The sequence below is a fragment of the Podarcis raffonei genome, chromosome 15 (genome assembly GCF_027172205.1).
Source record: "Podarcis raffonei isolate rPodRaf1 chromosome 15, rPodRaf1.pri, whole genome shotgun sequence".
Classification (NCBI taxonomy): domain Eukaryota; kingdom Metazoa; phylum Chordata; class Lepidosauria; order Squamata; family Lacertidae; genus Podarcis; species Podarcis raffonei.
In genome coordinates, this window is record NC_070616.1 from 24,752,998 (window position 1) to 24,766,159 (window position 13,162).

General features: G+C 47.1%; 1 protein-coding gene across 3 annotated transcripts in view; it reads right to left on the bottom strand.

Moving 5' to 3' along the window:
- Positions 1–416: 416 nt before the first annotated feature.
- Positions 417–13,162, bottom strand: part of ABCG4 (ATP binding cassette subfamily G member 4) — a 39,813-nt gene continuing 27,067 nt past the window's right edge. Inside the window, exons 7-15 of one of the 3 annotated variants that reach the window (XM_053366835.1) lie at positions 12,757–12,880; positions 11,722–11,836; positions 11,173–11,312; positions 9,858–9,956; positions 7,566–7,644; positions 5,885–5,985; positions 4,904–5,062; positions 2,498–2,616; positions 417–1,103 (exon numbers count right to left, since the gene is read on the bottom strand). In XM_053366835.1, the coding sequence (XP_053222810.1) occupies positions 878–1,103; positions 2,498–2,616; positions 4,904–5,062; positions 5,885–5,985; positions 7,566–7,644; positions 9,858–9,956; positions 11,173–11,312; positions 11,722–11,836; positions 12,757–12,880 (1,162 nt within the window). In that variant the 3' untranslated portion in view covers positions 417–877. Of the gene's footprint in view, positions 1,104–2,497; positions 2,617–4,903; positions 5,063–5,884; positions 5,986–7,565; positions 7,735–9,857; positions 9,957–11,172; positions 11,313–11,721; positions 11,837–12,756; positions 12,881–13,162 lie in introns of all 3 variants that reach the window. The other 2 variants (XM_053366834.1, XM_053366836.1) reach the window with 2 other exon arrangements.

Genomic DNA, 13,162 nt, shown 5'->3' on the forward strand with positions numbered 1-13,162 from the left:
AACCTGCAGAATCCTCTCGGAGCCGGTTGCTCTGATCTCCTGTTCTAGGCCTGCCTGCGCCTCTTGCAAAAATTGCTCACGGATTGTAATTTGGTTTTCTTGTAAAGAAAGAAGAAACAGAGATATTGGGATGGGGGAGGAGGAAAATACAAAATAATAATAATCCCCATTGCTACAGTTATGGCAAACATTTAAAGCCTTGTGCGACACACACACATACCCCCCTAGTAGAAGTCTTCCAGTTTCTTAATATTGATACACATGCTACAGTTATGTCCGCAAGCGAGCAAGTCAAAAAACGGCACAAAAACGGCGGCACTACAAAACTGTGCTTTGCAGAGGACGTGGTTGCCTGTAGCAAAACCCTCGTTTTGCCCCTCGCCCACCCCACCCCACCCCTGCTTCCCACCCCTCGTCTCCTTTTCCCAACCCCCCTGGGTCCTGCCCAAATTGATTCCAGCATTTCCCCATCCACCTTCCATTTCCCCTCCCGGTGGAGCAGAAACCAGGTTTCTTCCAAGTGCTTTGCTAGGGAAAGGTTTGGGCATCCTAATGAGGGCAGGTTTCCCCTCCAGCTGATATTGCTCTGGGAAGAGAGTTTTGACACATTCCAGAATTTTACCCAAAGAAAAGGGAGAGGGGGGAAGGAAAGACCATTTTGCCAATGAAGAGAATGCCTGGAAATATTAAAACAGTTCCGAGATGTCTCATCAACTCTTCTCGACTGAGGTGACGTCAGCCACCAGCTACCCAACAACATCAACCCTCTCTGAGTCCATGATGCACAGATTTTCCTCGTGTCCTTTGGAAAGTAGGTTCGTGGGGCAGTCAATAGCATCCGCCAAAGGGCATCGGGGATTTTGCCCAAGTCCCCTTTTTATCTTTCGGACTTCACCTTGTACTTCAGGGTGAGGTAAGCCATGAGCCTGAGGATGACGAAAAAAATCCCTAGGACGATGAAGTCAAGGTAGAGCTTAGCTTCCTCCACGTCCAATTCCTGGAGTATCTTTATCGGGTCTTTGAAAGGACAATCGGGCACCTTACATTCCAATTCTTCCCGCTCCAAGGAGTAGATGGTGAGGATCACACCTTCAAAGCCGTACCTGTACGCCAAGATACAAAACGGTGTTGTAAATAAAATGCCAACACATAATCAGAGATACCTGAACTTTTAGGCTACTTCCAAATGAAAGCTAAAAAACCTGGGGTATTCACAGGGTGGTATTCACTGCTGGTCATACTCAGAGCAGACCGACTGAAGTTTATGGACACTGCTAACTTAGCTCCATTAATTTCAGTGGGTCTACTCTGAGCAGGACTAAGCTGAATGCAACCTGAAGATACTCCCATGACTTGCAATAGTTGAGAATGGGACATATTTTTACACCCCCTTTTTTCAAGAACTGCTGGTTGTAGCCAACCAAATCCTACTCAGAATAGACCCATTTAAACGAATAAGCTTAAATTTGCACTAACTTCAGGGGATCTACTCTGAGTAAGACAAGCATTGATAGGACCCCATGAGTCTTGTGTGACCTGGTGCATTAAATGCTGCTCAAGAAACCTAGAATGTATTTCATATGTTTTGGGAATTTCTAATGGTGGGTTACTGTTGTTTTGTTATTTTGTTAATCTGGATTAAAATAAACTATTTTAAAATGTGTTTGATATTTTGACCTGGTTCGCATGACATAGTAAGGCAAGCCATGGTTTCCTGTTACTGCTCAAATGTGTCCTCCTTTGCTCCTCCCCAGTCCTTTTCACTGCCACACCAGGCTGAGCTAAAACCATGGTTTTTGTATTTCCTTCATAGCCAAAAACAGCACGTTTCTTTAATAAAGTTTATGTCTGGTTGTAACAAAAAACAACAACTCTTGAGGTTGTTTGCAAAAAGAACTGAAATTATCATACTCTAACTCTTAAAAGCAACAACTGAAAACCCGCAAAAAATAATTAAAGCCCAAGATCAGCTAAAAAGCAAATTAAAACGCATGTCAACACTCTACATGTCTGAATAGGCTTGCCTAAAAAAAATGTTTTTAGCAGGAGACAATAACAGAACAGTGAAGGCACCTGCCTGGTGTCAATAAGCAGGTTTGAGGCTGCCACACTGAAAGAATGATTTCTTACAAATGCGGAACGAGTATTATGCAGCACCTATAACATTGCCAGTTCTGCAGATCCTGGCCCCAAGCTTTCAAGAGCTTTATATACCAAGAGTAACACCTTGAACATGGCCCAATAGCGAATGGGCAACTGGTACAAGTATCAGAGCAGAAGTTTCCCTCCTGTCAACAACCCTGGTGCAGCATTTTGCACTAGCTGGATTTTCCGGGTTATGCGCAAGAGATTGAGCCTCGGATTGAGCACATTGCAGCAATCCCATCTTGAAGCAACCGATGCAAAAGCTACTGTGCATGGCACACATCCCTGGCCAGATTGCATTGCAGAGCCTTGGAATGCAGCGAGGTGCGCTTATGTGCGCTAGGAGCCCCACCTGACATAAGAGACATACGAACTCCACTGCAGGTAGGTAGGGATGGTCTTGAAACTCACAAAGAAGCCAGAAAAGAGGAGGACGGGGATGGCTGTGACAGGACCCACAAAGGTGGCCACCTGGAAGACAAAGGAGGGAAGGGAGAAAGAGGCACACAAGTTAAAGAGGACTTCCAGACAAGGACTTTATGCCACCAAATTCAACAGCGTTTTGGTGCAACTGTCTCCATAGTTTTGCACGTGGCTTTGACTAATATTTACACATTTTTGCCAAGCAATTTCTCCCCAATAGAATGCATTGTTGTTTGTTGTTTTCACTCCTATCGGTGGTTTCATGCACACTTTACCTTAGTATACGCATTTTTGCCCACAACACTTGGCTATGATTCCTGCATTGCAGGAGATGGGACTAGATGACCCTGGGGTTCCCTTCCAACTCTACAATTCTGATTATAGGGAGAACTGCATTGCAGGATGGCTGTGTTTCAATTCTCTTATGGTTTCAGAAAGTGTGAATTAAAGAGGTTCACCTTTAAATGACAACGGAATTGAATTTCTCCCCCATCCTTACAATTGGCACTCACACACTCCATCTTTTAATCTTAATTCCCAGCCCCCCAGCCAGATATTCCATGCACTGTTATATATTCAACAGCAGAGGGCAGTTCTTCATGGAAAGTTTCCATGCTGTGTATTCTAGTTCCAGCCCCATAAGCACTATTCCCCTCCCTCCCCTTTTTCCCATTTGGGTAGGGCTGCCATATGGCTGGATTTTCCTGGGATTTCATGTTCAGGAGGGATTTCCGAAAGGAAAAAAGCTCAACAACTTTTGGATTTTCCGAAAAAAACACTCAACAATTTGGGAGTCCTGGGTTTTACTTTTTGAAATATGGCAACTCTACATTTGGCGCATAGCTGTCAACTTTTCCCTTTTCTTGCGAGGAATCCTATGCAGAATAAGGGAATTTCCCTTAAAAAAAGGAAAACGTTGACAGCTATGATTTGGGGTATGTGTGCAGGTATTGGGGCACCTGTGCACATTCACCTTTTGAAAAATTAAACCAAAAATAAATCTCCATATGATGAGCAGGAGAGCACCAAGAGAAAGGTTGCCAACTCCTAGTTATCTCTGCAAGAAGAGCCTGCAGGATCAGACCAATGACAAATCTAGCCCAGCATCCTGTTCTCACAGTGGCCACCCAGACACTTGTGGGAAGCCTGCAAGCAGGAGTCGTGCACAAGAGCCCTCTCCCCTCTTGCGCTTCCCAGAGGACAGCCATGGTGGTGGGTAGCCATAGATAGTCCTCTCCCCCATGCATTTGTCCAATCCTCTCTCAAAGCCCCCAAAGCTGATGGCCATTACTGCCTCATTGCAGGAGCAAGTTGTCGTTGTTGTTTTAAGATAATATTTATTAAGTTTTCATTTTTCAACCAAACATTTATAACATATCTTTTCATCACTTATAATTTGACTCAGCCTCAAACTCCCCTCCATCCCCCCAAACTAACTTTCTATCTTCTTTACATAATTTCCTCGCATTTCCAATTCCCCCTATCTACCTACTTTCATTCCTTAAAATTCCTTCTCATTGTAGGTAAGTTTCTATTTCTAAACTGCAAAAACCTTTAAATCAGTCCTGTTAGTGTCAGAGATTTACAATGTTCTTTCAAATATAAAATAAATTTACTCCAGTCTTTTTCAAACAATTGGTCTCGCTGGTGGCGGATTTTCGCAAGTTGCATCGTTTAACTGAGCACTGCATCAAGTGTTAGAATTCCTGCCCCATGATTGCAGTCATGGGATTGTTGTCTTTCACATGACGGTATATGTTTTGACTCCACAGAGTGGGAAGTGACGGAGACAGGATGTTTGTGTTACTGTGTTCCGTGAAGTGGGACTATTGTCCTTTGTTCTTTTTCTCTTTGCTATCTGATGCTAGAGAGAGAGGGAGCCATGTTGCAATGCTCCGTGTGTGTTTATATGTAAATAAAGTAGATTAGCCAAAATGCTGAGTTGCTGAGGTCTATCACGAGCATGATGCACAAACTCTGCGGATCCCTAAGTGTGCCGGTGTCAGTTGGCATCGGTTGCTGTGATGTTTGGGCTGAAGAAAGCTTGTGAAGCTCCCAAACGATCGACCAGGAGGGAGAGAACATGCCAGTCGGGCATGTGTCTCTGCCAGGGTCCTACTCGAGTGTAGGCTGAACTCCTGACATGAGGAACTGCTTTGTTGGGTCTGAACCTTCCAACATTCAGCTTCCTTGGATGGCCATTGTGGGGAACAGGATGCTGCCTGGACAGATCTTGCTTGGATCCAGTGGGGGGGTAGCCCTTGTCCTCTTACAGGACTTCATCCCTGTGCTGAAAACCCAAAGCACCACCAGCCCCTTTCCTCCCTGGTCTTACTTGTAAGGAGGTGGATGCTGCTCCAATCATGAGCCCCAAGGACTGGGCCACCAGGGCGGTGGAAGTGGCCAGAGCAGAGAAGAGCAGAAATCGGGTGGCTTCCGGAGGCTGGCCCGTCATCCAATACACAATACTGCAGTAAGTAATGGGGCATATTACCTGTAGGGGGCAGCAGGGAGCAGGTTAGCCCTACTTTGTAAGTGTGGGGTTTCTCTCCACAACCCAGGGCCGGCCCACCCATGAGGCAGTCTGAGGCAGCTGCCTTGCTTGGCAGAATCTTTTGGAGCAGTGCTTCCACAGGTGCCTATCTGCCCCTTCCGGCGAGATCTTGCAGGAGTCTTGCGAGATCTCACCGGAAGATGACATTTGTAACCAAACAATTTAACCCCTGTGTTGCAAACAATAGTCAGTGATATCCAAGGCAACACAATGACCAAATACAATGATACAATGTCAATATACACTCTTTATATAATATGAAATATATGAAATCACATAAACAGAAAACCAATGAATTGCTGAAAGTCACAAAATATGCACTCTTAATGGATTGTCTTGAAAATATAAAACCATATAAGACTTATGTTTATTTGGTTTTATATTTTCAAGAGAATCCATTAAGAGTGCATATTAGGTGATGTTTGTAAGCAAGGTTTCAGAGGGAGTGGGGTGGGCAGCTTGTTGTTTCGCCTTGGGTTAGCCACCCCTGGTTTAAATGGCAGCTAGCTGGGGGAGGCAAAAGTCATTGGGAGCAGAAACAGGCATAGTCTAGAATCCCCTGTGGGAGGGAGCTGAACCTGTTGAACTTCTGTCTGCCACGCAGCAATTAGACTCTGGGTGGGTGGGAGATGAAGTCCAACAACCTACAAGTTCCCCATTCTTGGGTTAAAGGCACAGAGCTTCTGTTGGGGGCAGGAAATGTGGCATCCCTGGTCGGGAACACAGGCGTAGGAGAATGACATGAGTACAGAAGATGCTTACCTGAAAAGGAATATCCGCCATCGTTTTAGCTAGAAAATAAGCCTTCAGGCTGTACCAGTAGTTCAGATGCTCTCTCAGAAACACAGACATCTCTAGCGGGACTGGAGGGACAAGGAGACAGAGCAGAGCACAGCGTCACAATTGTGGGTTCAGTGTACTTCCCTACAGAAGGCCCCGGTTCCAGTGCCTGGGCAGCTCAGCTGCTAGGCTTGGAAAATAGTTATCTCCCTGAGAACCTGGTGGTCTTGACCCAGGCACCCAAACTCAGGCTAGATCTAAGTGTCTGACTCTCCATGCCACTGTGGCAATTGCCCCTGGCTTGCTTGGGCACCCTCATGTGTCTGGCCTAAAAATACAGAGGCACCAGTACAGCATGCAGATTCTGCAGCCTGGGGATGTGCCTATGGCGTAAGCAGCTGTCCCTCCAAACTGCCAGCCCAAGAAGGGAGGCTGTTTCTGGGCCAGGGCAGGGCTGGGGAAGAGGATCTGGCTGGGCTGTCAATCACCACGACAATAGGTGGCTTCACTTCAAAGCAAGGAATTGGGAGCACATTGAAAGACCTAATTCTTTCCTTTCTTCCTTTGCAGCCTGGCATGGGCTGAACTGGACTGCAGGGGAAGATCTCTTCCAAAAGTGGAGCCTGTGGGTCGGTGGTTGGGGGCACTTGAAAACCCAACTCCACTCAGGAGCTTCCAAGTGGAGCCACTCTTGGTGGAGCTTGGAGCTGATGCCAAACTTAAAAACCCCACTTGCTGAGAAAAAATCAAGAGTGAGCTTTAAGGCGTCTGATGGTTCCTTTGCAGCTGTGCCTCTACCTGCTCCACATCTGACATTATATATGATGTGAGGTTTGGGGGACGTCAGCGTGGTTTGGGGGAAACTGCCTTACAGGCCAAACAGGGAACCTCCTCAGGCTGTATTAGATCCATGGGCTGGAGGTTCGCCACCTCTGAGTGAGAGGGAGTTACCATATTTTTCGCTCTATAGGACGCACCCGACCATAGGACGCACCTTGTTTTAGAGGGGGAGAAAAAGAATTTTTTTCCCTCCCCCTCTCTGCTCAGCGCCTCTTCAGCAAAGCGGCAGGAGAAACGGAGCCCTTTCCATTTCTCCTCCCGCTTCGCTGAAGGGGCGCTGCGCAGCTTTCCCTCTCTGCTGAAGCCGGGAGAGTCTTGCTCTCCCGGCTTCAGCAAAAGGAACCCGAAGCCTTCGGAGCGCAGTGCGAGTTCCCGCTGCGCTCCAAAGGCTTCAGGCGGCTATCCCTGAAGCCTGGAGAGCGAGAGTGGTCGGTGCGCACCGACCCCTCTCGCTCTCCAGGCTTCAGCGAAAGCAACGCAAAGCCTCCGGAGCGCAGAGGGAGCGCTCCCTCTGCGCTTTGGAGGCTTCGTGTTGCTATTGCTGAAGCCAAGGAGCCTGCATTCGCTCCATAGGACGCACACACATTTCCCCTTAATTTTGTGGGAGAGCATGTGGTGCCAGACAGTGTGAATTAGATGGACCAACAGTCTGGCTCTCTACTTTCTCTGCTTCTTAAGCCAGGAGTTTGGAAGCCACAGCAGAGGATGAGCTGCCGAGAAGGACTTGGGAGCTCCAGCCCTCCCCACACCCGTCTAAATCTGATCACCACAATGCCATCATGTTGGGTATCGCTTCTCTTCCATCTGGGGACAGAGCACTTACAAGTGAGGACTGTGGGCATCAGGGCAGCGAACATGAGGAAGAGCATGGAGAAGAAGAGGAAGCCGGTGTTGTTGAAGACCTTGGCGGCGTCATTGCCAATGTGCAGGTAGAGCAGTCCAATCAGCACACCGATGCAAATGTGAGACATGAACCGCAGGTGGGTTAGCACCTGTGTGCAAAGTGAGATGCGGCAAGTTTAGCACGACCGACCTCGCTCTTTGCGTAAAGCCTTTATAAACATCTGCAAGGTGCTTCACCATCTTAAAGCCATAATAATAATAATAATAATAATAATAATAATAATAATAATAATTTATTATTTGTACCCCGCCCATCTGGCTGGGTATCTCCAGCCATTCTGGGCGGCTTCCAACAGAGATTAAAAATACATTAAAACATCAGTCTTTTAAAACTTCCCTAAACAGGGCTGCCTTCAGATGTCTTCTAAAAGTCTGGTAGTTGTTTTTCTCTTTGACATCTGATGGGAGGGCGTTCCACAGGGTGGGAGCCACTACCAAGAAGGCCCTCTGCCTGGTTCCCTGTAACTTGGCTTCTCGCAGTGAGGGAACCATCAGAAGGCCCTCAGCGCTGGATCTCAGTGTCCAGGCAGAACGATGGGGGTGGAGACGCTCCTTCAGGTATACTTCAGCCATGCTTGTCACTCCTTTTCCCATTTCACAGATGGATCACTGAGGCTGACTGATAGCAAGGTGGCCACACAAGAAGTCCATAGCACTGGCAGGACGTGAGGCCAAGATGCTCCTACCTACATTTCTCACCGTCTGATCAAACCATGACTCGGCTTCGCTGCTGGACTTGGAGTGAGGCCCCTTCATTTCCCAACTGTTGTTGCCCCCTATCAGCACACATTGATGGGGGGAAAGAAGGAAGCAGAAAACTGGAGGGAGTTGCAGGACACTTCCTTCTGCTTCTGATTGGCTGGAGGTAGTCACATGACAACCTCTCACCTGCCTATAAATACTACCTGGGTTGTCCTCTCCTCTTCAGTCTGAGCCACCAGAAGACTCCTGACCACTGTCTGTCACACATCATTCCTGCTGAACCAGCTTCATATTGTCTTGCCTGTTGCCCAGATTCCGTAAGACAGAACTAAAATACCCCATTTTTGTAGCAAAATATCTTGTATCACTCAAGTAAGGGGTAAGGAGAGTTTGGTATGCACATCATGAGTAGAGGTGGGGAAAAGAGTGCAACTCAACTGTTGCCTCTTTGAACCCTGTATTTAGGCTTAAAGATCAGCTTTAAACTTAGTTCCTTGGTTCTGCATTAAGGCTGGGTACACACCATCCTTTTAAAGGGCATTCAAAGCACATTCTTTCCCTCAAAGAATTATGGGAATTATTTTTGCTTCCTATGTTTTAACAGGACATAATAAGGATATAAAGTTTAAGGACTTAACTTCACATTTGCTAATTGCTGCTAGACAAACCATCACCGGATGGTGGGGGCGGAAAAGATAACCCAAACTTACAGCATGATATAGAACGATTCGTGCTTTGGCAATAATTACACGTAGAACCCGGTTTATGCAAGGAAAAGAAAAACTGCAATCATTTTATGCCACCTGGCAGAACTGAATTACATATGCATCCAGAAAATACTCACAAAAATACGCAACCACTGCAGTTATGAACATTTGGCAACATTAATGTATGTAATATGAACTCGGGAACTTTTTATTCTTTGAGGAGGTTGTGATGCGCCTTGCACCAGTCGTTGCCCCCCCTTCCCCTGTGTTTATATTGTATTGTTTTTCTTTTGAATAAATAAACCTTTTAAAAAAGAATTCCAAGCACTGTAGTTTGTTAAGGGTTGCTGGGAATTGTAAGTCTGTGGGGGGTAAACTGCAGCTCCCAGAATTCTTTGTGTTTTGAATGTGCTTCAAAGATATAGGGTATACACAGCCTTAAGTCTGTGATTCTGGCCCTCCTGGTGAGATCTGTCTTGACTTTGGGGGCTATAGCTCAGTGGTAGAGCAGGTGCCTTGCATGCAGAAGGACCCGGGTTCAAAACAAACCATCTCCTCATTGCCCTGATTCTGGAGTACCTAAAATAATGCATCTGTTCCATGTGCAGAGTGCCTCTCTTATCACAGCATGATCCCCAAAACCTGGGAAGGTCTCTCTGCTCCCCGCGCATAGCTCTTAAAACAACAACCCAAAACAAGCCACATCGTCCACCCCATACCCCATGTCCCACCCCACATCCCTCCTCCTCCTCCCACAACTCAAGCTCCTCCCTCTCTCAACTTGCCCCTCCTCCAAGCCTCACCGTGTCTCTCATAATAGACAGGAACGTCCTCTTGAAGAGGATGCAGAATTGGGTCATGGTGCTGGTGGCAAAAGTATGGCTCTCAATATGGTCCAAATCCTGAGAGTGACACAGGGCCAAAACAAGAGAAATGGGGTGGGGTGGGGAAAAGGAGGTTAGTGGAACTGTCATGATTTGGGTGGTGAACATGTGCAATTTTTAGCATTGTTTATTTTATTAGCCTGCCTTTCCACCAAACTGAAATGCAAGGTGGTCCACAAAAACTAAATACTAACACAGAAATAAGTGATATACGTCAGAGTCACCTCTGAGTGTCAAGAGGTGCACACCCATCCTGCACTAGGAACCAGACTTTTAGTGTTGCAGCTCCAGCTCTCTGGAATCAGTTGCAAACCCATATTAAAAAGGTGCCTAGTATCATGATGTCTTAGGTACTTACTGAATTATTTTTATTTTTTATTTTTGCTTAGGACGGCTTTCCCAGTCATTTATGTACAATCCAATTTACATCTGAGGAAATTGCCTGGTGGTTTTTAGAGTTAGCACGGGTGGTTTTATTGTTTTCAAGTTTCTGTTTCCGTGTTTTGTCCTGTTTTTAGCCAAGTGCACTGCTTCAATGGCTTAATGCTTTGAAGCGATCCATAAATTAGTTTACTAAATAAAATAAATAAATAGGAGAGTAAATAAGTAAATAAATAAAAAAGTAAGTAAGTAAATATTAAAAAGGTAAAGGTACCCCTGCCCGTATGGGCCAGTCGTGTCCGACTCTGGGGTTGCGTGCTCATCTCGCTTAAGAGGCCGGGGGCCAGCGCTGTCCAAGGACACTTCCGGGTCACGTGGCCAGCGTGACGAAGCTGCTCTGGCGAGCCTGCACCAGCACAGCACACGGAAACGCCGTTTACCTTCCCACTATAAAGCGGTACCTATTTATCTACTTGCACTTAAGGGTGCTTTCGAACTGCTAGGTGGGCAGGAGCTGGGACCGAACGACGGGAGCTCACCCCGCCGCGGGGATTCGAACCGCTGACCATACGATCGGCAAGTCCTAGGCACTGAGGTTTTACCCACAGCGCCACCCGCGTCCCTACAAGTAAATATTACTAATGGCAAATTCGATTCTCTGTAGATTTTATTGTTATTGTTATTTCAGCTACCCGCCCTTCACCAGCATGAGTATTCCTGCTAATAATGTTGCTCTGATGTGGAGAGAGGAATGGGAAAAATAGTCCCTAGGTCTGAGTGTATACACTGGAATTCTTGAGTCATAAAACAAGCAGCCAGAGCCAATCCCTTTCCCCGCCCCGCCCCAGCTTACTGCCACACAGTGTCCTGGGCATGAGGAATCTGCTTTGGTCGGGCTGCTCTTCTTCTCCTCCATGGCACAGAGCCCATTCTGGACTGCTTGGAACAGTAGTGGGTTTAGGTCGCCGTATTCTCCCGAGGCAACTTCGATAACTGTAAAGGAGAAAGCAGCGGCTTTCAGACAACCTTGTTTATCGAGCAGTTTATCCTGATCTGTTTGCACAACCTTTGCAGGGAAGTCAGGCAACTGCCGGCTATTTGCTAAGCAATCATTCCGAATGGCTTGCAGGGAATTTATATGCTGTTGTGTGAAGCAAGCCTTATCACTTACGGTTCATTTTGCGCATCACTTTCCTTACTGCAAGAAGTCAGATTCTGGGTGGAGAGAGGGAAGGAGGTCAGGTGTGTGTGTGTGTGTGTGTGAAGCCAGCCTGCTGCACGAAGGTAAAATGTATGTTCACATTTGCCTCTGGAACTTCCTACCACTGGCTTGTGGCCTTCAGAAGAAAATGCAGCCCTCGGGCTCCATGAATTTGTCTATTTTTTTAAAGCCATCACTTACTGAAATCAGCTGGGTTGTGGTAGGTGGGGCAATGCAAGCCCAGCCCTTTCAGGTATGGGATGAGGTTGGGCACTGCTCCTTTGAAGATACATTGACCTTGGCTCAGGATATAAAGCTGGAAGAAAGAGAGAGAGAGAAGAAAAGAAAAACACTTATGAGGACTAACTTATTGGGACGGCCCTATCGTTGAGCAGAGGGAGGCAGCCACCTCAGACAGCTGATTTTGGGTGTCATGAAAGGGCCGCAAATAGTTAATTCTTTAATTTATTCATATTGCCTTTTTACTCCCAGGGAGAAGCGCTTGTGGGATGTTCGGGATCACATGCCAAAGCGGTTTGGCTGGCCTTGGGTTATGTGCACCTCGAGATGTGGTGTCGGGTGCGCCATTTGCCGTTCTGACTCACACAGCTGGCCAGGCTGTGCGTATGCCACAATTCAGAGAAAGCGAAATGTGGTAGCAGCTTCCTGAACGCCTCAGCTTTCTTTCCTTGTCGTCAACCAGGCGTCTAGCCCTTATGGCTGAGGATATACCCCTGAAATCTAGAAGCCAGTCAGAAGCGGCTCAATGAGATATTCCAGGGTTGGGGACACAGTAACAGTGTCCTCATCTATCCCTCCTGTGACTTGGCAAAAAACAATGCAAAACTGCAGAACAATTCCTGCAACTTTTGGGAAATTATGCTCGACTTGCATCATTTTCCGCAGGGCACACAAATTCCCTTTCTCCCTGGCACCGAATTTTGCTTGGCTGTGCACAGAATTCTGCTCTTTTTAGACTGCATTGCCCTGACTGATGGGGGCACAGAGGATAAAAAAACAAACAAAATGGAGGCAGCTTTGGTGAGAGGATGGACAGGCCGCAAAGGATCCTAAATCCTGCCTCTCCAACCAGGAACAGTGCAGTACAGTATGGGCTCTAAGACCCCCTGCACACACCCCTGGGCCACAATGGTATTAGTAGCGCCACACCAGGCTGCAATCTGGATTCTGCAGAATGACCTGGTTCAGAGGCAGACAGCGCACAGAGACCCTCACCTTATCAAACTTTTCAAAGAGCTTCGCGCTGGGCTGGTGGATGGTGCAGATGATGGTGCGACCGCCCTGGGCCAGCGATTTCAACAGCGAGACCACCTGGAAGCAGGAGGAACTATCCAGTCCGCTGCAGAGCCAGAGAAAGAGAGAAAATGCTGGAGTGAATGACGGCGGAAGGAGGAGAATGGAGAGTAGCCTGGTTTGCACGACACAGTAAGCCAAGCTATGGTTTAACAGCTGTGTGCAAACACATCATGGCACCCGTGAAGGCTTCAAGTGGGGACTCTGGGCAGATGCCCCAAACTCTGAGCTTTCATTTTTTAAAAAGAAAATAAGTCTCCAGCCCTCCTGGAAAGAAAGCTCTCTCTGTGCGTGTAGAAATTTGCAGGTACCTTCTGAGTGGTTTCTG